A 25,840-nucleotide genomic window follows, 5' to 3' on the forward strand; every position below is an offset into this window, starting at 1 on the left:
CAGGGCCAGCTGGTGGTTTGATGACTCTACATTTGAGCACTGCTGTCTAGCAAACTTCCTGCCAACGCATAAAGCATGAAAGCTTTGCGCTGAAAACATATAACGAGCTGCAAAATAAATCTTGTAATTATAAGACACTTCCTTTTCCTCCTTCTCCTTCTAGAGTGGTGTCAGCTGAATGTTGTGGCCATAGCATCTCTAGGTTTTAATTCTGTAGCATTAGGAAGGTCCACTCTTTGGGATGTGTGCCTGTGAAGCAGGATGTTCTTCAGTCCTCTGCAGTGATTTATTCAGAGAAATGGGCCATCTCACTGTGACGTTTTTGGAGGAGGAAGAAGGAGATAAACAAGGGGAAATAGGTGTTATCTCATTTAATTTGCACTTTTCATCCTGGTCATGCACCCTCATCTCTAAAGTGCTTCAAACTCCAGGAGCATGATTGTGAGATGTCAGGCATACGTGGTTCTGCATCTGTTCAGCACCTCCCCAAGCAGAAGTGAAGCTGTATGCCTTGAGAGCATTTTGGTTTCTCTCCTCCAGGTGGGGCTGTCCCTTCGCATTTGAATCCCAGAAGACCTCATTACTTTGGTTCCTTGCAGCTACTGAAGGCGTACATAATAGCCAGAGAAGTATTTGAGGAACATCTCAACCAGGTGCATTGAGAACACCACTAGGAAGCGCTTAAAGGATGTGGGCTGCAAGGAACCTGTACCCTGAGGAGCACTATGAAAAGAGCAACTGGAAAGTGGAGAAATAATCTTGTTTTATTTAATGTTTGGGCTACACCTTGAGTCCCAGCGTGAAATGAACACTCAACAGTGTCAAGTCAGAGACTTGGTAAGAGATGGCATTTGCTCTGAAGTGTTCATAGTTGAGATTTATTTCTTTGCCTAGATTTTTCACCCTAGATGAAGATTGTGCAAATAAATACGCATACACGATTTCTCAGGAGGCTGAAGGCCTGAGAAGAGATGGAAGGAAATGGAAAGAAAGTGGGAACTGCTTAGGATGCTACTATAAGGAACTTAAGGCTGGTCTCATTGACTTTGAATCCCCATGTAGGGTTGTTATGTTAATGAAAAACTGAGTAGCCTTGACCTCCTGGCCAGTTTATATAACTTGGTCGTTAAAGGCCACCTATAAAATCAGTAGAGCTGACAGGTAGCCAGTGTTTTACCTATCTTAAAAGTAGGAAGACAGCTGGCTTGAGAATTGTAATCATTTTATCTGAGACGGGGAAAAATAGATACATAAAACATTCAGTTTGTGATAGAGACACATTAATGCTTGCAAGGGTAAACAGGGTTTCTCAGATGTTATGTGTTGTTTGTCCTTTGAGTCCCTGACAAGACCCATATTGTGGATTCTGCTCCCCTTCCAAAGGATACTGTAGTCAGCTTGCAATAAAACTCCAGTCTGAAGGACACAGGTTAGGAGTACAGAGATGTAAAAACAGAGATGAAAAGGCTGGTGGTGCATATAGAGGATATTTCACATATCAGGTCAGGCTGGAATTGTAAAGCGGGTCTGAATACTGTAGATTTGCTCTGCTAAACCAGTGACCTTATCACATTCTCCCTAAAGTGTATCTGATAAAAGAATGTGCTGGAGGGTAACACACAATTATCTTACCTGTCAAGCCAGTGTCTTCATTTAGTCTGTTAAGTCAGTACTGAGGGAATTGCTGCAGTGGGCAATGTCTTGCAAACACTTCTCTGAAGTTCCTGACAGTGCTGAAGGCATCTTAGTGGGTTCCAGGCAAGCCCTCATACTTACATGGAACCCACCCAGTTTGTACACTTGAGGAAAAGGTGTCTCCAAAGGGAACTCTGATCTCCTTCTCTATCCAGTGCCTGAGGCCCAGGCAGGGCTCCACCAGGCTGGGGAAGCCTCAGGGACTAGGTAAAAGGAAGCTATGTTCTCTGGGCTGGAGCAGCTGCTGATTTAGTTCAGGGACACAACAAAATCTATGGTTCAGTGCCAGGTTTTGCAGCTATCCCTTACTTTATTGACTAGGGAAATTGTTTGGAGGCCCTGCCTAGAAATCTGTTGATGTTAGCACATGTGTCTGCATTTTTGTACATCCGGACAGGCACATCTGTCTGCTTGTAGATGTGTGCCTGTGTGTTCAGGGTGTGACTGATTCTGTTGAAATAGCCACTTCCAAGAAAGAATCAAAGGTTCAAAGATGGCTTCAGAGGAAGAGGACACATCACATTCACTGCTAGCCTAGTTAAGCCTAATTTTGGTCCCATGGAATTGGTTTGGGGTTTCTCTTTTTCTTTTTCTTCTTCTTCTTTTTTTTTTTTTTTTGGAAAGTCCTATCTTAGTGACTGCAAATTCTGCTGATGGTGCACCATTAAGAGCAGCTTGCTGCTCCTTCTTCTGCAGCGGCATCATCTTGGTAGGTCTTACACCAGTAACAACTTTTTTTTGTCAGTGTACTGAGCTGATGTGACTTGGAATGGACCCACAGGGAGCAGATAAACATAGTGCCAAGGGTCATCTTTATACAGCCTCCACTCTGTTCCTAGCTCCACTTCAACAGTGAATCTGCCTGTGAGGCTGCACATACACACCTATGCACAATGCTTTATGAAATGTTCTCTGCAAAGCCTGGATTCATTTACTGTCTTGCCAGCTTTGCTGAATTTAGAGGTAAATTCACTGTAAAGGTCACTAGCAGAATTGTTTTTTAAAAAACAGCTCCTAAAGTGACCTTACTGCCCCGTAGTTTCTGTTTGAAAATATATTGGTTTTGGTTTGCTTGTCAACTCTGTAAGTGTGCAGCCTGTTTCTTATTGTAGGGCTTCTCTGGAGAGTTGCTCACTGTTCTTTAGTTTTGTTTATTGTGCTTTTTTTCTGAGATACTAGCCACTGCTGTTGCCCATGAACATGAGTAGGTTTTTGCAGGATTGCTGAAGGGCAGCAGTCTTTGCACTCCCATTTGTTTATTGTAGGGTTGCCAGAAGAGGATAAGTAAGGGAGATGCACTTCCCTCCCTGGGGCACTTTCCTTTGTGTTCACAGTCAGGCAGCAGGGTGGGCAGAGCCCAGCAGGAGCTGTTTAATCTCTGCGGTGTCCTAGTACTGCCTGCGCTGTCTCTCCTCTCTCTCTTCATGTCAGCTTCCCTGCTTCTGCTGCTTGCAATAAGCCAAGGCTTTGCTGTGGCAGAGTCTGAATTGAGAGTTATTCACTGCCAGTATATGGAGTGGTGATCGTTAACTGAGGAACAGGGTTATAATGAAATGTTGGCTCCTAAGCATGGGGAGTGAGAAATGGGTCTGATAAGGGTCTCCCCTTACACAGTAAGGCTGTCAGCTGGAAACATGCTTTGCTCACTGTGAGCCAGTGCTTGTGCTGGACTGCATCATCTAAGTTGAGAGTCGTCTGCAACCTAATGCATGTGAAGGGTCCTAAGAGTTGTACCAGCTCCTGCCTCCCTGACCAGTGAGGGCTAGATCCATCCTCAGCTTCCCTTTGCCTCTACTGGCCTCAGAGGCCACAGGCTAGGGACTGAATCTGTACCAGCAGCAAAGGTGATGCTTGATTCTTTAAACCTGCAGCTTCATTTTAGGGTAGCAAGAGCTTGGTAACATGGCTGAGGACTAAGCACAACACAGGCAGAAGCGGTGCCAGCTTCACACGCGTACCTTTCCTGGTAAATCACTGTCTGGATGCATCCATCTTCCTACACTAGCCCTGCGTGGCTGACCTCTGTTCACACATGTTGCCATCCTGTGCCAGGCCTGAACCATCTTCCTGCTCTCCTGACACGCCTCCACCCTGCTCCAGCTCTGCCCTTACCTTCCCCCCTAATACCTCAGCCCCAGCTGCAACTCCTCTGGACCCTGCAGCACTGCTGTCAGATTGGGCACAGACTTACCCCACCTGGTGCTGTGCTCATTAGCAACTCATGTGGCAAAGACTTGCCACAATCTTAATTTTCTGAGCGAAACAAGATGCATGACCTGGGTGGATTCACCCCATCTCCAGGCATGACAACTCTCCCAGTCTGTGGCTTTGCATGCTTGTGTCATGGGCAGCCAAATCAGCAGATTCCCTCTTCCCCTTCCCAGTCCTTCTGTGGAGTAGGATTTTCAGTGCTAGCAGAGCTTGGTTCTCACCTGGAGAGATGAGCACCATGGTGCCTGTGCCTTAACTTCTTTCTTGGAGATCCCACTCCAGAACTGGTTGGATGTCAGGTTCCTTAGCATGCCAAAATCTGATGAGCTCACAGCCCAAGAAATTATTCCGTTTTCAAACAGCCTAGAAACCTGTTATATTTCATATTAATATTGAAAGACTAATGCAGGCATGTGTTTTTTATTTGTAGGATATTAAATTTAAATAAAGCAACAGCAAAAAAGACTAACTCTCTCCATTTGCTTTTAGGCCTCTTTATTTAAGGAAATCATTGAAATTGTGGGACATACGTGCAACTATTGAAGGCAGGTGCCTTTAAATATCTACAAAAAACTGTTGACTACTTGTAATTGTTGGACATATGTGCAGTTAATTGAAGAAGAAGCAATGTATAGAAAAGACCACTCCCCCCCACAACCCCCACCCCAGTGGCAGATGCCGCCCCTTCCACCTGCATTGCTCAACAAATTTCATCTCAAGATGGGAAATGAATTCTGAATTGCAACATGCCTAGTAATTAACTGCACTGTAATTCCGATGTGCAGTGCTGTCACCCACCATCAGGAGGGAGTGGAAAAGGCGCTGCATTTTGTTGATGGTTTAACATTTGTTTTCCTCATCATTTTGACACCAGAGGTAATTGCCATTCCTGAAATATTCTCTTGCTACTATTACAAAGCAACTGTTAGGGACAAATTAATTATGAAGACTCTCTTTATGACAGATTAATAAGCCAATGGAGGAGATTTCTTTCCCTTCTTTCAGACAAATGAACGGTAAAATCTAACAGCTCCCAGCTAGAAACACATGTTTCTCTGTAAGCCAACACATATTTTGTTGGAGATGGTGGGGATTCACAAAACTCGGAATAGAATACAGAGAAGGTTTCCAGACTTGCTTTTATTGAGCTTTTGCTTTCCCAGTATCATGTGCCAAAATGAGCTTGGGTCTGCGTATTGCCATATGGAGGGGAGGTCTTCATGGTTCTGCAGCTGAGAGTTGGTATTGGACTAATGTCTTCTGTCTGGGTCATGATTGAGCAGTGTCATGAAGGTTTGGGAGTAAGGAATGCTTAACTTTGGATTTGATGGATTTTAGGAGAAGACATAAAGTCAGGATCTGGATTGCTTTATGGCCATTAAGGGTACCCTGGTCCAGGGACATCAGATCTGGTGTGCTGGTTGAGTTCCAAATGGCTGATGATGTTCTGCCTGCTGTGTCCCCCTGGAAGTTGCAGAGTTTCCACCCATATTATTTCTGTGGGGTGCTCTCTAGGGGCTGTTGTGATATGGCCCGAAGATTTCCTCTGGTGGGGGTGTTGAGGCACTCTGCCTCCCTGTGGCTGACGTGTTCTATCAAAGCCTTAGACAGTAGGAATTTGAAATATCTGAATTGCTCTTGGTTTGTTTAGAAGCTTACCCAGCTCCTGTGCACAGTCAGGACTTGGTTAATTGTACTTTCAAAGAAGCAATTAGATATGTATCTCACAGATAATTGACTACTATGGGGTGCTAGTGAATCTCAACTGATGATGAGCACATGATTAAAAAGGAACTTATTTTAGGCTCCAGAATAGGCATCATGTAGACTTTAGAGGCCTCCTGGAGGAAGCCTGTTTAGGTTCTCATCTTTGCCTTCTCATAAGTCTCACTTGAGTCAGCAGGCAGCAGTGACTTGGCAGAGGATCTCTCTAGTTAGGACCAGCATCCCCTCTCTTGCCTGTTCTTTTTGTCGCCTGTGGCCATGTGCTTGTGTGTACAATGCTCTGTCCCTGCCCTGGAAAGGAACAAATCCTCGATTGTAATCAAAGCACAGCCACTCATGCCATGAACCCCTTACTGAGAGAGTTGTAAAGCTCCAGTCTTTTCCAGAGATAAGACCAAGTCTGCATTTATCCCATTTTCCATCTTCCTCTGCCTTCTTCAGTCAAGTCCCTGTTTCATTGTGATTTCATCCCTTTTTGTGGGATCTGTGTGTGTCTCTGTGGGATATGTAAATGCTTCAATATTGAATACATGAGGCCAGAAGTCTTAGACAGCATTACTTTTAAACTACTAGCATCTGATTTCTTCTCATCCCTTTGCTTCACACCCATCTGGTATACTGCTAATTCTCTATGGTCCTTTCTGGCATGCAAATTTTGTCTTTGGGACTATCCACAGTGTTGCATTTTGCCAGCAAGGTCTGATTCTTTGGAGGATCTTTGTCAGTTTTTCCCTGGGAGCATTATTTTTCTCTCAGCTTTTGTACTGATTGTCTTTGTGATAGACCTTTTTTCTTGAGCTTGCCATTTACCTTCTAGCCAACATTAGAAATTGGCTATCTTTGATCTAGTCAGTTGATGAAGATTGTCTCTTGCCTGTTGTCTTCACTGCAGTATCATCTTTGGTGCTTACACTTGCTTTTTCCTGTCCAGCATTAGCTTCTTATACCAGATTCTCTCCATTTTGACAAAGAAACATTGACCTTTGCTCATGTGAGAGTCAGACCGAAACCTCTGAATTCTTAGATGGATTTTTTTGTTTTTTAAACTGTGGCAAGCACTGCCAGATTGGCAGTTTTCTCTACAGAGAAGTTGTAACTGGGTAGTGATAGAACAAGCTTTTCTTACCCTGCCCCTTGGGGTGCTTGCACAGATGATTAGTAGCAATCAGCATCTCTTACAATAAAAAAAGATCCATCTCTGACCTTGACCTGATAAAGTGCGTTTTCTGCTATATGTAGTGGCTTCTCTGAGAGGGTGGAGGAAATGGGTTGGAATATTCTTCCACAGGCAATGGAGCAGAAATCCATTTAATAGTATCCTATGTTGAACCTCTGTTAAATACAGTATTTGCTAGTCCTTTGATCCTGGTTGGGATAGGTAACCTGGAGATGAAGGCTTTCAGTGCCTTTTCTTGTTGGCTGTGTGCCCAACTCCTCATGCAATGATAATATTTCATGTTGTACCCCATTCCTTATAAGTAAAATAACAGCTGGCAATGAGTCTGCAGGTGGAAGGACATTCCATTTTCTAGAAATTAGAATGAGACAAGACATCCAGCAGCTTTACTGACTATTTTACTCTAGTTTCTTATAATATGTTTGACATTTACAAATGCAGCATCCCTGCCTCATGGATGCTCATTCATCTTTTAGATGAGTGGGAAAACTCAGCAACTGGCGATGGAAAGGGCAAAATGTTGAATATGTAAGTGTATATACAGATGATCTCAATTTCATTCCCTTCACAGCCTGGGTGAGCCACAGCCAAGTGCAGGGAAAATGCATGCAGTATAGTTCATTGTGATACCGTCTGTGATAAAGGCAATTACCTTTAGTAGTGTTGGGGGTAATTCCTTCTGCCTATTGTGGGAACAAAGTAATGTGCTCTGGATGGTGACTAATCAACATGCAGCCTCACCTGGGATGTCATTTTATTCATCTCAGTGTGATGCCATGTCAAATATTCTTAAATTTTACTTTTTTTTTTAACTGCTATCTCTGCTATTTTTAACTGGCAGCTTGAAAGCCAACGTAGGTTCTCTCTGATGCTTGTGTTTCCAGCAGCCATAAAGATTCAGTAGACCCAATGCCACCTTCAGTGGCACCCACATAGGCCCATTGTTTCCAGATTCTGCTTCCACTGACACCTACAAAAACCTATTGTTTTCAGCTTGAAAGCAAAGGAATGTCTGAGAAGAAGGATCTGACCTTCTAATTGCAGTTTAACAAGTGTATTGATTGTACGTGAATCAGAAGAGACACCGGCTCAGTCTCCCATAGTGGTGTCATTGCTGGGATGCTAATAGACTCCAGCTTCCTTTCTGAGTGCTGAGCTGTGCAGTGTTAACCAGAGGAAAAAGCTGGAATAACTTATATAAATATTTTTTTTTCACTAAAGTCAGCAGCTCTGACTCTGATACCCAGAGGGGAACAGATCTGCTGAGTAACAAGGAGACCTTTTAAAATTTTTTTTTAGCATAGGCACTTTTTAAAGTAGAATTGCGCTTTACTAGTGACGATGACTTACTGGCATTGGTAACACTGCCACTGTCTTACTATTGGACCTAGTGCTATGACAGTCACTGTAGTTTTGTGGAATTGACAGTGTAATCCCATGGTTGTTATCTTTCCTGACTTCCTAGTCAATCTAATTTAATCACTTCTAGGTATTTCTTGTGTTGCCATCTCTCTCCTCTCCAGGCACCCTGTTCCTATGGGAAAAGGGGTTTTGAAGGTCAAGCTTCTCAGATTAAAGAAGGGAAAAGGAATCTGCCTCTGTCAGTTTGGTAAGGGGATATTATACTGAGATGTCTGGAGAGATTGCAATGGAAATTCTTCTTTCTGGGTGCTGTGACCATGCTGAATGCTGGAGACTGACTGTGTGGCTATAACAGAGGGAGCCTTTTTGCTGTGCACTCCTGGCTGCTGGAGTGACCTGCCAGGAGAGAAGTTACATATGTATGAGGGGGAGAAGCTGCTGTCACAGGGCTTAATCACCTGACGTTGACTCAGATGGGTCCTGACTGGAGGTCAGCTGTGATGTGCAGCTGGTAGGGTGGGAATCGACTGTTGGGAAGAGAAAAATGTCAGCCCAGATTCTTTGGTGTCTACAAAATGGATGTGATGATTTCTCCCCTTCAGCAGCAATGCCTGCCTCTGCACTTCCTTCTTCCCTGCACACCCATGCAGGAGAGCAGACTGTGTGAAGCTATCCTGTCTTGACCCTCAGCTGCTGAATTAGGTGAGACTCAGCTGAACTTTCTCTGTCTTTCCTTCTACGCTTGGTACACCCATCCCAATAAACTTCACCTCTCTGTCAGTGTATCTTTCAGTATATCTTCTGTCCGTTAGTGGTTCCTGTGGACTCTGTGGCTCTTTCAGCTCCATGTATTGCAGGATGGGATATGGACGCTAAGGCAAATCCCAGGTGTGCATCTTCATCTCTGCTGCTGGCTCCTTCACTTTGTTTTGAAGGCCAGGAATATTCAGCACTGAACAGATTTGCTTGATATTCATTTCCTTTCATTTCCTTTCATCCACCTGGCAGTGGCTCCTGATGTTCCCTTCCTTGTTTGTTTTGCTCCCTCTACTCCATCTGAGACTTAAGACTTTTTTTCAGTGAAGGGAGCATCTCTCCCTGATGTGAAGCCTCCCTGTGCATAGCCATAACTGTATGAGTTTCAGTGGCAGCCAATTCCCACTGTGGGCTTGTTTGAGCTCTTCCTCCCACCTTCCCTTTGGTCCAGGACCAGCCTTCCCTTCCCATGCAACTGCCTTCCCAGGGTCTCCTTACATGGATGTAGCTGTGTGGGGAGTGTTTTCTCTTCGGGTTATTTTTGCTGCACAAAATTATCTTTTGCTGTTAAATATTTAGTCTATGGTTTCTGTAAGGTGTGGCAGAAGCTCCTTTTTTGGGAACACCTCTGAATGTAACACATCTCAGTTGAACTTCTTCCTTATAGTGACTGAAGACAGCAAATAGAACAGGGCTTAATAGCACTATGGCTGGGACCCTCCATTGTAGCTAAACACAAGGCCATTTAAGATGGTGTCCTTGGAAAACCTCAGCTTGTTTTCAGTCCAATCCCTCATGGTCTGATCCAAGCTGAGCTGAATTAATTTTATTAGCAAGATTTTGAGAGATGCCGTGTCAAATTTATTATCATTTCACCTGCTTTGTAACAGGAGCTGCAGGCACTGTGATCAACGGATTGAGACACATGTCTGATTTCACTGCGGCTTCTGTAAATGTCTCTGTGTCTTCTGCAGCCATGCTGCTGAGTGACTTCCTATCCTCCAGGGATGCTCTGCAATGAAGTACAGGACAGATCTTTGTCTCAGCTCTACCAGGACAACAGGGCACTGTGTGGGATCAAGAGGCTGTGCAAGTAGTTGTAACATCCCAGGTTTCTAGGTCTGTGTATACAAGTATCACTAGGTCTGGTCCTTCCTTCTTATCCACCATCTTCATGTGGAAGTACCATTTACATCAGTGTGCCTGGTCCCAAAACAAAGATGGTGTGAAGAACCTGTTGTGTAGTCACAGGTATTGTCTTCTTCCTGAGAGGGCTTCCCTCCGGGCTAAAAACAATTTTAAGAGAGAATGGACTGCACCTTCGTGCTGTGTCCTGGACACAGCTCAGGACTTCTTTTTCCTTTCCAAGAAGAAAAGAAACTGAACAGAATTTGCTGAGAGGGAGGTAAAAAGGCAAATTTTGCCATCACAGGGACTTGGCCTGGGGAACAATGGTGCCAGGACCTTGCATTGTGAGGCCCTCAGATTCTGGTGTTCCCAGTGTCCTCAGCAGGCAGTGGACAAGGGAGCAGGACTGAGCTGCATGGATTTCTCACATTCCTGTGCTTAAAATAGCTCCACAGGTTACAACATTGAACAAAACCATTGGACTCTCAGTGGCTGTGACTTCTGTGCTTTTGCCCTGACCAGATCTCCCAACCTTTTCCTCAATCAATGTATGTGCAGTCATACAAAAGGGCATTTGCATGGCACATGGCTTCTGGTGGGATGCATACCTGTATGTAAGGTCATCTGGGGAATGGACGTAGGAGCAAGCCTGGAGACGGCCTGCTGGCAGAGCCCTGGCATGTGACACAGTGGCTGCTCAGCCCTACAGCTCCTCTGTGGGTCCAGGAGCCCAGCAGTGTGTCAGACACCCTTGGTGGATGGATCACAGCTCTGGCAGAACAGCTACGTCTAGCACAAAGGGTCAGTGAGCAGCAATGGGGTTATCTCAGCACTGCAAATACAAGAGATACAGCCATGACAGTGATAGGAGGGAGCTGTGTGTGAGTCCCACTCTTCATGTGTGAGATATAACAGGTCTGATTTAGCATATGGAGTGGAAACTAGCCTTCTTTTTGCACTGTTGCCCTCCCAGGTTCCCATGAATTAGCTCAAGCTTTTGGGTGTAAGTTTCCCAGACTGCCAAGAAACGTTAGAACATATTACTGTTTTAAATTTTGCTTCCTTTCTTACCTTCCAAAGCTTGACTTTAATATCTGTAGTGAGGCAATACCTGCCCTAGTGGTACTTCAGTGTGTATTTATAGTAAATCATCAGATATTTCTAACTGTAAAGCAAAGGACATTTGAAACAGACAGTCATAGATGCTAGAAGCAAAAAATGTCTCTAAGATGATCCTGACCAGTAAGAGATGGCTTTTTATTGTTCACTTTTGCTTGAGTTTTTGCTTTGGATGTGTGTCAGGTAGGGCAATCTAGTGAAGAGAACAGAATCAAGGGCTTTGATTTTTATCCCCAGTCCTGCCATTACTGTTTTTTGGGGGACCCAGGGAAATCCTTTCTCCCTTCTGCAGTTCATTTTCCTGGTCAAAAAAGAATGAGGGCCTTTGCGAAGTGCTTTCAGAGCTATATATGAAACTTGCTGTAGAAGTAATAAATAACCGTATTAAATAATACTATGGCATGGTACTGATTGCCTATACCTATCTACTGAAAATAAGTTAGCATCTCACAGTGTAATACCCTGCTAGTTAGGTTATTCAGACTAAAATGGACCCCACTTCTGGGGCTAAAGAAGATCTTATTTCTTGTAGGAGAGGCCTGGTTTTCTGGGTGTGTTCTACTTTCAAATCCTCAAGAATGAGGGGCCTACTCAGCCCGCTGTCTGCAGCACCAAATTCATCTTTTTGGCCGAGCCTTCGCACAGCGGGATGTTGCTCTCTGGAGATGATGTCTGTAGGTGCAAAGGACTCAGCTTGACTCTCAGATTCCCACATTCAGCACTTTGATCTGGAACTTTTATTAGGAGAAAATGGGTTGGTAATGCCATAGCCATAGAAGTGCTACATCCCAGTTATTTCAGCATGCTATTTTCCCCTTATCTTCCTTCCTATTGCTCCTTGTTCTCCCTGCTAAGGAGACCTAGACAGAATAGTGCATTATATCTCAGAGGTGTTCAGAGGGGAAACAGCTGTTCCCTTCTTCTGATTTTCCTCCTGAACTGCCCCACAGATAACTAATTGCAGCTCAGTTGCTTCTATTAGCTATTTACCTAAAATTGAGCTGGCTAATGAAAATGTTTCTAATTAATACGAGGCAGATTAAAACTCATTACAGCAAGGTCATCGGTAATGAGAGATAATCAGAGCACAAATGACCGAGCTTGAAGCAAAATAAAGATGGAGCATGAGCAGACTATCGGCACTGGTTGTGCATGCACCAGCCGGCAAGGGCAGAGTTCAGCAAGGTGGCTGCTGGTGCTCTGTGTACTGGTCAAGCAACATTGCTTCCTCCTCTCCAGTGCAGCTTGGGAAGTGACTGGCTTAAGAGATGGACTTCAGCCCAGTGTAAATGTTTCCCAAATGAAGTGGCATTTTAGGCTATGAGTTTGTTGCTAGGCCTCCCTTTAGTTACTAGAACTGATTGTTAAGAACTATGTTGTGAATCTGGGCATTAGTGTGATGAGCATGGGAATATGCGTACTGCAGTTGGGAGGTCAGTGTCAGTGTGTGCTTTTGCATGGAAATTTGGAGTAGTGATGGCTCAAAGGGCGTGAGCTTGCACATCTTGACAGTGTGAAGTGGGCTTGCTTAGGTTTGCAGAAGTCTTTCTTGGTTTCCAGGGAAGACTGGTCTAAATCATGACATGTAATTGGTTGCTTTGATTTCAGCTGCTTCTAGTGCTGATGATACAAGGTCCCAGCACCAACACCAAGTTTTGGCTGTCTGACACAGGTTGACAGTGGGCTGTCCAAACAACTATATCCTTCCATTTGTACATAATTCACTGGCCATCGTGGTCTAATTGTGTGACTCCTTGTTCCCATATTGGTAAAACAGAGATGCTGAGAAACTGTCACTTTAGTCTAAGGGGTCAGGTCTGTCCTCTAACCTTTGCAAGCTATAAAGCTCCCCCTCATGCTTCCCAGTGGTCCCACTGGCTACAGACTGTTGTGCCAGAATTTCTGGAGGGCTCTTTTGAGCTAAGGCAGTCAAAACTGGTTTCCTGAGAATTAGGACGATGCCTTTTTACTCGGGGTTTTCCCTGAGGGGAGCTAGCTAAAATGTATAGGTCTGAAAAGGTAACAGAATATAGCTGCCAAAGTGGGAACATATGGAATGCCCTGGTTTAATATGAGCAGGCAGAGATCTACAGAGGAGATAAGTCTTTAGGAAAGTTATGCTCAAGTTACACAAATAATGAATTACTAAATTGTGGGGCACATTGCACCAGGAGTTATTCTCATTCCAAAGATGTGTGCTTAGCCTGTGATCAGCAGTACGATCAGTTAATATTAGTACAGGGAACCATTTGAATGGGAAATGTCTGATGTGCATTGGAACGAACTTTTGTGAAAGGTAAGCAGGAAAGACAGTATGAAAAGGAGGCAATAAAAATTGCATTAGAGCTGTGTGTTTCCCTGCAGCATCCGTGCTGCCAGTCAGTTTCATCACCAGGCTGATAGTGTTAGTGAAGGCTATAGTAGTTTATATTAACCGTATACTTACTCAGACTTGTTAAAAGAGGAGATAACAGCCCCTTGGACACAACTGCACTGTCATTGTAATGGGTTCTAGGTTTTCTATTGCTGTTTTTAAAGCACCCGGTACTCTATTCACTTCACCAGTAGCTATATCCTACCTGAACATCTTTACAGATCTTTGGCATGGCACAGGATTTCAATCTCCCTGTGTTCAATTGAGGTGGACCTCCTTTCATTGCTCTCCAGTTTGTGCTGTCCTGGATCATCTAAAGCAGCACTGTAGTTTTACCAGTCATGTGTGTACAGCCCTGCTATCATCAGGTGTGGAAGAGAAAAGGCCTGTGGCCAGATTCCTTTCCTACCATTCTGACGTGTCTTTTCTCCCTCACCCACTTGCCATGTTTTGGGGATACCTACTACAGAGGTGTGATGACATCCTCTCTTCCTGCTCTCTGCACTGGGACACTGGAGTCCGAGGGGAAGTCTTGCTATTCCAGTCCAGTCTCCAGTTACTGGAGGCACTTACGGAGTAGCTGTCTCCTGCTGGATGCCTGGCAGAACTTCTGCCTGGGACGCCGCCACACACCCTATGCCACAAGGTATTTCCTAACATCCTAAAGCCTTGAGATAAAACAGCAAGGGCTGCAAGTCTGACATGCCAGAGGAAGAAAGGAAGAGGTGACAGTCATCACCAATATCCCAAGTCCTTGCAATGGCAGGGAATTTAGTAAATAAAGATCCTTGGAAGCAGATTGAACCCCAGCAGAAGGCCAGACCCCCGATAGTTTCTGCCAGTTTGACCTAGGAAAATATCTCACTTGACCGTATTTCTTGTGAGTGATTTAATCTGCAATATAGAAGCTGGATGCACCAAATAGTTTCTTTAGAGATTTTAATGATGGTGGGAACATCAGCACACCCTGCCTGTCTCTTACTGTGGCTGATCAATACGGTAATTTTTGTCTTGATGACTTGAACAAGCGTGTTTAAAGCCCTTTAGACATTTTATTACATGTAATGTTCTTACGAGTCTGTAAAATGGGATCGCGATGCTGAGTTTTGTAAAGAACTGTGTAAAAGCACTTTTAGAGATGAAAAGCTCCATATAAAATCAGGTATGGTTGTTTTATCATAAATGTCTAAAGCCTTTCTGAATACCATTAAGTTCTTGGCTTTTATATCCTCTGACAGTGAGTGCCACTGGTTAATGCTGTACTGTGTAAAATGGGATGTAAAAAAAAAAAAAGTTAAAGGGTTGTTGCTTTGTGGAATGCCCTATTATTTGCTATTTTGTGAGAGCTGGGAATAGAAATGGGAGATTTGCTTTTTTATTATTTCATACAACTCCCTCTTAAGCATCAACTCTCTCTAATCTAAACAGTCCTCTGACGTTTCAAATCTCTTTTTCTCATGGGCTCTTTTCAAGCCCACAATTATTTTTTTTTCCTGAACCTCTCTGGACTTTTTTTATTCTTTTTTATGTCCAGGATGTCCAGAACCAAACACACTATCCAAGGTGAAGTTGTGCTGTCAATTAATACAATGGCATTTTGATATTGATGTTTTGATATGGTTTGATATTTTAACATTGTTCTCTCTCCCTTTTTTAACAGAGTCAAACAGCTTGTTTAGTTTTTTTAGGTTTTTTTGACCCCCATTTTGCATTGAGCAGGTGCCTTCACTGAGCCATCCACAACAACATGATGCTCATGTTGGGTGGTTACAGTTAATTTAGAGCCCCTCAGTGTGTGTGGGCAGGACAAATTGTTCCTTCCAACATGTGTAACCTTGTGGCCATTTATGCTCAGGGTGATCTGCCAGTCTATTGATTGCTTGTCTATCTTTGGTAGGGGCTTGGCAGGGCTTATTTTTCCATAGTGGTGAATAATTTCTGTTGCATCTCCTGGAAGTTTTGTCATTGCTCAGTTCTCTCCTTTGCCAGATCTCTAGCAGGGAAATTAAACCTTGATATTAGAATGGGTGTAATGGGTCACTCTGCTGTTAACTTTTGACAGCGATGCAGGGCAACCCATCTATCTGACAGGGCCCCTTGTGCCTTGTGGGTGCTATCTATACCTCTTTCTCTTTTCATCACATTTCTCAGTGTTTCTAGTGCTAGTTCAGACTTACTGGAAATAATGACATTACATGTGCTAATGTAGACAGCTCCTACAGTATCACCTTGTCTAAACCTGCTCAGAGCATGTTGAAATGAAGCTGTGGTAAAAACGTTACTAAATATTGCAGTTTTGTTCTAACTAGAGATCCCCACCATTGCTACTGTCTGTAGTGCCGGGCTTGGTGTTGCAGAGAGGGAATTTCGAGTGGAGAATGGGATAAAACGAACACATGATTTGAAAGAGTGTCCTTGCATCTTGTCCAATAATGACTGAGTTTTCTTTTCACTTTTTGTGAGGGAATTTATTGAAAGCCACTTGAAAGTCCCAATAAATCCTTCCCCTTTCTCTTTTATTGACTCTTGTGTTAACATGCTCAGAGGATTTTAGTGTACTGGAGAAGAATGATTTTTTTTCCTCTCAAAATCCCTGTTGGCTTTTTTTCAGTCATATCAACTTTAGCTAGATGATTTTAGTATTCTCTGTAATTATTGTCTCAACTAATTTAGTTGATACAGAATAAAAACTAACAGGACTATAATTTCCCAGATTATTCTGGACTTCTTTTAAAAACAGGGCAATATTTGTTCCCCTTCAGTTCACTGGAAGCTAACAGTTTTAATGTGCAATACCTTTTTTATTATAATTATTAGCATCTCAGCCACTTTTTAAATTCATCTGTAGATTTTATATGATTAAAGTCTTCCTGGTTGTTTCTGGGAACATCATTTTTGAGATCCCGTCTTGGAGAGTGTTTCCCTTTTGTAGCCGTGAGTGAGGAGCAGGCCTAGGGTAGGCTTCTCCTCAGCATCCTGCCCTGTGTAGGAAATTGCCTGCGGCTTGAGCAGACATTTCCCTTCTCATGTTCAGGTTGGGCGTGGGTGAAACACTAGCGGGCAGCCAGGTGGTGCGCAGCTGCTCCTGCTCACCTGTGCAAGGGTGCTCAGCAGCACTGAGGTGCCGTTCTAGCCCTGTCCCCACGGCGAAATCCAGCCTGATGCCCTTTGTAAGGTATCTGTGTTTGCAATGTTCCTGGAGGCTGCAGTCATCACCAGGAATTTCTGGTGACTTGCTTGTTATGTCTTAGACTAATTGCATTTCAAATTTTTTCTCTGCATTCCTAATCCTCATTTCACGTTTTGCCAGCTATGAGTATGCACCTCAGGGTTGGAATGACTTTTCTGAAGGACTTTTCATTTGAGGAATTGCTTTCACCATTTCACCTTGTTGTCTTTAGGGGCGTTCCAGAGCCCTTTTACAGAATCTGTCCCCAGATACTCAAGTTTGTATCAGTATATTTTACCTTTGGTATTTAGTTTCTTCTAAATTAATTCCTTTATTTTTAAGACCAGATTAGCATCAGCCCCATTCCTGACACCTGGATGTTTGATGCTCTGAGGAGCAGCTCTTTGCCAAGGTCTCTCTGAGTAAAGACTCATTCAAAAGCATTTAAAATACTTGAGAAGCCAGATCTGCTTGTACATCAAGGATAAATTAAAAAATGTCCCTGTGCACCTCTACTTGCTGAGTGCTTCATCCCAGAGGTGCTTGCTCTCCACACCTGAAAGTTGTTTCTTTTATTATGGCCCATATGAAACAACTTTAATAATCAGAGTTAATTCCAGTTTACCTAGGATTTTGGCAAACCACATGGGTCTGATAGTCCCGCTGTGGGCCAATGGAGAATGTATCCTGTTGAAACTGGGCAGGGGATGAGAGAGAAAGAGAAGCCCATGTGAAGTGAGGAAGGAGCCATATACACATACAGACAGGCAGGTATTTGTAATCCAAATTACTTCCCAAGGGAGGCTTATTCTTGGTAATCCCCAATATATGATATGTTTCCTTTCCCTGCAGCATGATCGTGGGCATGCTGCATACAAGCACGTCCATGTCTAACTAGCTGCTCTTCTCAGCTCTTCTCCCTGATAAGAATAAGAGTCTACAGTGTATTGCTTGTGCAACAAAGAGCAATATCTTGTGAGATTTCTTGGAGAAAAGCTCTGAGCCATTCTGGGAATTTCCATTTACCCTGCAGTTTCTTGGATGTAGGACAGGAACAGGGTCAACAGTATTGGACACTAGGAGGAACATAACACTCCTGCTTTGTCTATGATCAGGAGAAGGTCATATATTGGGAAATCAAGTGTTACCTCTGGACCATGACTTGGCTTGGGGAGATCCAGGCAATTAATAGATAGTGTTAGGAATGTTTTTCTGCCAGCATCCTGACCAGGTTGATAAGAAAAGAGACTTTGGAAGCTGTATTCACAATCCCTCTATGTTTTCACTGTACTTCTCCCTCTAACGCAGATTGGGCTTTTGTAAAATTTAGGTCCTAAGGTAGATTTTCCTTTTCCAAGACAAGATGCTAGGTGTCTGTAAGGTTTCCAATCATCTTCTCTCTGACAGAGGCAGGGGCTGGCACTCCTCGGTCCTGACAACCTGCCAGGGCAGCCAACTCTCAGGACTCTTAGGTGCACCAGGCCATTCATGAAAGCACTGTGGAGGGTGCTGTGCATGTAGTTTTTGCTCTTGTTTATTCCTGGAGCCCTCTGTAAGGAGTGCCCTCCTCTTTCTTGGTGAGGACTGCTTTGTCCATGGGGCAATCTGGGTTGCCCCTTCAGGATGGGGAAGTTTGAGGGGCTTAAATTTCCTTTCCTCATGCTAGAGGAGTGAGGGGCTCTCTCTGCCTCCTTCACAGCAGTGATAGGCATGAAAATACACCCTGCAGCCAAGTGTGTCTACATCCAGTTGCATTTTCAGCTGCTCAAGTTTTCCACCTTGCTGGCTGCTTTGGGTTGTTCGCTAGTCGATCCCCCGGGTGATCACTGTGGGGCAGGTGAGTGCTTTGGTGCCAGCACCTCCAACCTGAGCTGGCTGATCCCCAGCACCATGTTACAGTCCCAGGACTGCCGGTGCTTCGCCCTGAGCCATGCGGCAGCCTGGGGCCTTTCCTGGGCTTCTGCTGCATCTGTGGGAGGTGGCAAGGCCCTACACTGGCCCCGCTCAGTGTGGGAGTTTTTGGAGTACATCTGCAAGGAGCAGGCCCTGGCACTGTTTCCCGCCTGTGCCCAGGGCAGGCAGCTGCACCCGGCCTGCCACATCCGGGGAGGCTGGGCCACCATGGCTATGGCTTGCCCTTCACTGCCAACGGTGGGTTTTCTGCGCTGCTGGAGGCAGAGTGTGGAGGGCAATTATCGGAGCTGAATAAAGCTGTTTCCCTCTAATGGGCTGAACTCCCTGTGCTGCAACAAACTACCCAGCTACTCTGGCTCCCTCCCTGCCTTTGCCTTTTTCTTTCATCCCATTACTCCCTCCCTGCTTTTCTTGCTCTCTCGTCACCTTTCATGCTTTCCTTTCCTCATCTCCTTTTGGCCTGCTTTTGCCCTGCTCACACGCAGGGGAACAGACTGGGCAGGGGCCTGCTTGTTACAGCAGGAGCTTTAAAGCAGCAGTGTGAAATGCAGCACAATAATCCAGGAGACTTCAGGAAGTGCTCATGGGCACTGTGGGCTCTATGCACCTGAGAGTGCTTTTGAGCAGGTGATGTGAGTTGAGTGCCCCTCTGTTTTGGGATAAGCTTGCTCTGCTGGTGCAAGTTACACTTGCCTGGGCATGCACTTCTAGGAGTGTGTGTGTGTGCGCGCGCGCATGAAGGTGTCAAGTCTCACATACTGAGTGTGAGACTCACACATTAGGCTTTCTCCTCACACTCCCCTAGGCCTGTACTTCATGTGCTGCAGCTCAGCACCTAGCCTGTCCCCTGACATGTTTCCAAGTGGGATACAGGTACCCTGTCCCATGATATGATGCTACACTGCCTCATACAGAGGGCAAAGATAGCCAAGAAATTGTACGTGTGTATATGTTTGTGTGTTCATGCATGTTTGTTTTGTCATTCCTGTCTGTTGTGTACTTCAAGGCTTCCGGCGGTGTCCATCACCATAGGATCTTGGTGTCTCCTGGGCTGATGAGGTCTGCAAACAGAGAATTTGACCTTCACTGACTCCTTACACAGAAGCTAGAGGAATTAGCAGCCTCCATTCAGATAGGTGTCAGGCAGTACCAGGTGATGGGTGCAGAGTTGTTTTTTGCAATTGATTTGCTTAGATTTTATTAATGTACCAGAATAAAATTATCTGAAGTTTATTAAAGAATATTGAGTATAACCATGTCCTTGGCAGGAGGCTTTTGTAGTGAGAGTAATAAAGGCAGAATAAATCATTGTCACTAAAGGATATAGCAGCTGGTCTGTTCTTGAGACACAGAATGAACTTCAGGAGCTGAAATCCAGGACTGGCAAATGGTTGGCAATAGGCTTTGTCATTTGGTGGCTGCTCTTTGGCCAGTGTGAACAAAGCTGTTGAGTCTCCTAACTCCTAGCTTCTAGAACCACTGTCATAGTGAACTTTGTTGGCAATGTGAGCAGTAAGACCAAGACCTGGCTGGACAGGAAGGTGTAATTTCTCCCGGTGGTGCATTGGAGTGAGGTGAGGAGGATGATGGACTGCCCACCTACTGTTCTTCCTCACTGCCAGTTGGTTTTTTTTTTTTTTTTTAATTTTTAACAGACTCTCTTTCCAAGTTCCTGGCCAGGCATCTGAACTGGGCTGGTATCTGTTGTTTTCTTTCCACTTTAATCCAGTGCACTGAGAGTCTAACGTATGTAGTCATGGTCCTGACTTTTACCTTTTGACAAAGGGTTCCCGAATTGTGTGTCATAGCAGTAGAACATAGTGACAAACAATGCTGCGCTATGGGTGGACATGTTGTTCTCTGCAAGGATGTGTCACAGGACAGAACCAAAAGCTAGTGTACTGCCACTGATTATGATACATGTGCAAATAAGTCTGGGAGTCCCTTTTACTGTGGAGTATCTTGTCCTGGTCTGGTTCAACCCCTTCTGAATCAAGCCAGAATCCTAGTGCTTAGTTGATATGTCAGATTATGGTGGCCAAAACCAATCAAGGAAATCCCTGCTGTGCTTAAATATTGGGGGAATAAAAGGGACACACGTGTGTGTATGCATGTAATACATTTAATAGGCAGCAACAGGGCTTGGCTGATGTTCTGGTCTCTCTGCGCAGGTGCACCTGCGCTCTGCTGAGCGCCTCCGGGAGCTGTGCTGCGCCAACCGAGGCACCTTCATCAAGGTGGGGCAGCACCTGGGAGCGCTCGACTACCTGCTGCCTGAGGAGTACACCCGCACCCTCAAAGTGCTGCACAGTCAAGCCCCACAGAGCACCAGGCAGGAGATCGAGCAAGTCATCCGTGAGGATCTGGGCAAAGAGGTAGGAGCGGCTGTTGGCTTCTTAGGTCTCAGTGAGCCATGTGCAGCTGGAGGAAGGAAAACAGCAGCAAGGAGGTGCCTGGTGATCCTCAGCTGCAAGAGATGTCAAGGAGAGACATCTCCTCTTTGCTCCTGGGAGAATGCCATGCAGATTTTCCCTGCCTATTGATGGGCATTGCTGGCAAGTTTAGGAAAGCAGGAAATAATAGAGGAAAAATAGAGGACTGCCAGGTGGAAATGACAGGCCTCAGCAGAGCAGCATGCCCAGGAGCTTGTGCCCAGACTAACAGGGTTGCTGGAGGTCAGGATGGAGGGCCATGGGCCACACTGAGAGGGGTGCTGTTCAGGACTCAGATGCTCTGGGAGAACTGTGAGAGGGGAGACTGCTCTCCACTGGCTGCACTAGACCCGTTCCAGCCAGCACTGACAGCCCTTTACTTTTTCAAGCCCCTAATTAACCCCCAAAGAAAAAAATAAATAAATCTCTTTAATAATAGCATAAATCACTTGTGGTGCTTGCAGTCAGGTAACAGGGAAGCCAAGGAGGCTGTGTCACAGTTAACCCTCAACAGCCTACAGCACTGAGATCAGAGGAGGGGGGGTGCCTGTGTTCATTAGCTGTAAGAAACATGGTGTTTAGAAAGTGTATCCTGCTACTTTGCATCTTGTGCCTTGTAGTGAGCTCCCTCACACTCCTACCCCAGGCTGAGGAGAGGTGTTTCAAGGATCACAGCTGACATGGTGAGAGGGAGGAGACACCAATGTGCAAAGGCAATTGCAAAAAAGGGGGGGGGAGGGGGAGGAAGACAGGAGGTTGAAGAAGGGAAGCAGTATATACATGTGTATCTGTTCATTTAAAGAGGTGTAGGGAGCTATTTTGGGGTGTTCCTGGCTGTCTGAGAGCATGGGCAGGAGGTACAGCAGGACACATGGCAAGTAAGTGAAGTATTTGGACCTGTTCAGTATATTACGGATGGATTTGGATGGGGTGGGCCTGCCTGGGTGTAGTTGTAGGGCCTAAGTATTGCCTGATCAGGAATGACAATGAATATTTTCCCTCAGTTTAATGATAGGGTTAACATCAGCCCCTGACCTGCCATATCATTACCTGGGTGAGAGCAAGACGCTCCCTCTCTCGGCGCTGCAGGCTTGTAGCACAGCTGGTACTAGCTGTGTTTCATAGCTCAGTGGCTAGATGGAGCAGGGTAGGCTGTGTGCTCCCTGTGAACTCCTGCTGCTCTGCGGGGCTCCATCCAGCAGCCTCCCCTCCGCGGGAGCCACCCTGAGGTTAGCCCCCATTAAATTACAAAAGCAGCCGCCTCTGGCTCAGTTTGTGTGACTTGTCTCTGTGGCTGAGCAGGGTGCTTGGAGTTGGGCCCTCTTCTTTTCTCTCAAATGTATTTTCAGCTGCCACTGATACGCCCTGATTTCTTTCAGTATTTTGGGAGCTAGACAAGCCCTCCATGCCTCATTGATTCGCAGCGAGGTAGCTTGAATCCAGTCTCCACAGCAGCCTTCCCTCTTAGCATTCACTTCACCCACATGGGCAGTGCTGGGCGATATTTAATTTTAAAGAGACAGAGAGAGGGAAAAAGACAGAAATGGAACAAATGAGAGGGAATGCTAATAAGAGGAAGAAAGCAATGGTAAAAAAGAAAGAGAAATGAAGAGCATGAGATGGACAAAAAAAAATTAAAGGAACTGGTGAAGTTGGGCAGTATTAAAATCAGCAATATCAGAGGAACAAATCAAGGCATTTAAAAACAAGAAGGGGTTGTGAAAACCTAATGCACCAAAGTTGTCTTTGCTGGAGCCCAGAGGATTTAATGGAGTTACTTCAGGAACAAATTTAATTCCAGCGTAGCTATGTCCTCATTACATTTTAAATACAACATACTTAGCTGAACTATAGATAGAAGAAGGGGCAAGGTAGAGTGTCGGAGCAGTGGGGAATACAGAGAGGGATCCTGAAACCTACTCCCGTGGGGCCAGCATGACACCTGGGAACTCACAGATCAATTCAAAAAGGAGAAAATGACACTGAGGGAATCTTCCCGGGGGACTAAGTCTGACCCTGCTGCTTTCAAATTCACTGTTAGGACTTCTGTCACCTCTAACAGGCACAAGAGCAGGCTTCTCAGATGAGTCTAAAGTATAGGCAATAAAGAAATAAATTATATACAGTTTGGACCAGTGCAGACCCTAGGGGGAAAATAATAACTGGGAAATACAGATTTTCTTAAGGAGGAATGTGACAAGCTGGCAAATGAAGCAGGAACTTGCAAAAGCACTTTAAGATCAAAAAAGCCAATAAATGTCTATACATTGTATCTTAGTCAATTAGAAAGAGTCTGTCTCCTGATGTGACCTCCTCCTGAAAAACTTATCAGGGGCTTGGATGTTTGACAAATGGGGAAGGTTTTATGGGAAAACTGGCCTAAATGGAGAGCATGCTGATGGGATTGATCTTTGAGCCAAGACAGAGCGCTTGTGAGGCACACAGCAGTTTGACACTGCTCTGTTGTCACCATGCAGTCTTGCACAGCACCTTGCTGGTGGAGGAGCACTCTCTGCAGTCCAGCAGCATGGCTAGAGACGACAAGCTGCAGCATTTAGCTCTGTTGCATGAGCTAGTGGACTGATTTAATGACAAATGTCATGTTTTGCTGATCCAACACAGAAGGAGAAGCATAATACAAGCTGACTATTGGGTTGCCCTGTCAAACCCCATTTTGAATCTAGGGCAATATCCATTTGTACCTATCAGGGAATATCAGGATAGGAATAATCAGTAGTCCCCTGTGTAGGTGTGGTGAGCGGATGCTGTTTTTCTAATCTCAACCACAGTGGGTTGGCTGAGTGATGGTGGGAGATGATAATTCTCTTGAGTATTGTAAGCAAGAGGGCAGGGGAGAGGGATTCTCAGGACAACATGAGTAGTAATGGTGGGAGAGACTGCACAAAGAAACCTTTACAATGACTCTTAGAAGTGCTCACCAGTGCGATCATAGAGCAAGAGTCTTTTGGGGAGATGATGGAGATACAGACACTCTGGATGGATCCCTTGGATCAGTTGGGAAAAGGTGTGTGCACAAGAATGGCTGATGAGCTGTGAATGAAAGCATCTTGCCTATCTCTATTTTCATTGTATTTTCTGTTCATTGCTTGAACAAAGTCCTGAAAGTGTTTAAAAAAAAAAAAAAAAGTGCCGGCTGTTGAAAATGAATGAGAAATGAATATGTTCCCTGCCCCACAATTGTCCTTTTCTCTGCACGGCTATTAATGACATGGGGAAAGATAGCTGATTAAGCTCTGTAACTTGCATGTAACAAGGTACATGCAAGAGCAGAGCCAGGCAACTTCTGGTGAATGTGGAGACCAGATATTTAGGGAGAAAGATTGGTGAGAGGCTCTGGAAAGGGAATCTTCAAGAGTGGCTGCATCTTAAAAATGCAAAATTGTTGCTGTTGGAAATGAGAAATGGTGAAGGAGCTGTTTTGGCAGCACTGGGATTAAGGGCACTTCCTCCCTCTTGACAGGCTTGTTGGAAGAGGCTGGCTTGTGGCTCTGGGATGCAGGGATGTCAGGGAGCTGATGCCAGTTTGGCCCCAGACCGAACATGCAGAACCCAGGGCATCTCTGAGTTCAGCCAAGCCCATTCTGACAGCCCTTCAGTGGTCTGTGGAAAAGGCTCTTTATGTGTGTGATTTTCATGGACAAGGTGCTCAGAGGAGCTAATCACTTGTTGCTAAGACTGATCAGACTATTGAGGGACTCCCTGCTGAAAGTACATCTGTTTTTCTCTGCTTTGATCACGGCCATTCCAGAGCTTCTCTCCTTGTAGGACTGAGCAGCTGCAGAATGACTTGGCAGCTTTTACAGCTCTGCTCTTCCAAATATCCTTGGTGTCTTTCTGTTGTTTGGCTCCAGGACAGTCCAGTGCAATCCCTAATATGGCTGTGTGGATCTTGCTTCTCTTGTGCTGTGCAGTGATAACGAGTTTAGATACTGTGACTTCTCCTGGCTTCACTGCATACGCCTGTCTACCCCAACACACTCTTACCTCTTTCTAGTCCTGACATACCTCCTGGTTTGCAATCATCCATCTGGTCATACTGCACATCCCAGTAGGCCACAGCATAGCTCTACCAGCTCAGCACCACTGTATTTCCTTTCCCATGCACAGCAAGACATCATTTTCCAGAGACCATCTCTCATCAGCTTCCAGCCCTCTGACACTGGCATTTTTCTAATCATCCTTCTGACCTTTTCACCAAGACTCCTCAATTCTCCTCATTGTGTATTTGCATCTTCCATTCTCTACCCAGGCTTTTAGTTATCTCGGAGGTAATTTCTCCTGGTGGGAGCCACTCCCTCCCCTCCCTTCTTTCACCATTGTCCTTTCAGAAATCTCCCAGTCCCTCCATCTTTGCTCCTCTCTGGCAGGTTGTGAGTAAGGGTTGTCCTCTGGTCCCTGTTCCTGGGGTCTGTCTGAAGTTGTGCGGTTGGGAGCCAGGGCAAAGATAATGTTAGCATCCCTGTGAAGCCAGTGCAGTCCCAGGCAGGGGCTTTTCCATGCTGGCACGGTGCCTGCGCTGCATTGCTGCCCAGGAACTTTGCCCCTGGGGCCAGTGGATGGCAGGGATGTCCTGCCCTGCAGGGTGATGGGCTGGTGCAGGGCACATGGCAGGCCTTGCCTGGCTGTAGGAGAGGACCAAGGTTCTGGTCTTCCTCCTCTCCCCTTGTCTCGTCCTCACGTCTCTGGCTCCTCCATAACAGCTGTTGAAGCTTTCTCAGAGCTGAGTGGGAATTGCTGAAGCTGGAGCAGTCTTGAAC

The 25,840-nt window shown here is 45.2% G+C and overlaps 1 protein-coding gene across 5 annotated transcripts in view; it reads left to right on the forward strand.

The window, feature by feature from the left end:
• The window catches only part of ADCK1 (aarF domain containing kinase 1), an 88,491-nt gene that overhangs the window by 12,558 nt on the left and 50,093 nt on the right, over positions 1-25,840 (forward strand). For 4 of the 5 annotated variants that reach the window (XM_067296879.1, XM_067296882.1, XM_067296881.1 and 1 more), the window contains one exon: positions 20,802-21,005. The exons of the other annotated variant lie outside the window; for it this stretch is intronic. In XM_067296879.1, coding sequence (XP_067152980.1) covers positions 20,802-21,005 — 204 coding nt within the window. The remainder of the gene's footprint in view (positions 1-20,801; positions 21,006-25,840) is intronic. 5 annotated transcript variants of the gene reach the window in all.

This window comes from Apteryx mantelli, chromosome 4, assembly GCF_036417845.1.
Source record: "Apteryx mantelli isolate bAptMan1 chromosome 4, bAptMan1.hap1, whole genome shotgun sequence".
Taxonomy (NCBI): domain Eukaryota; kingdom Metazoa; phylum Chordata; class Aves; order Apterygiformes; family Apterygidae; genus Apteryx; species Apteryx mantelli.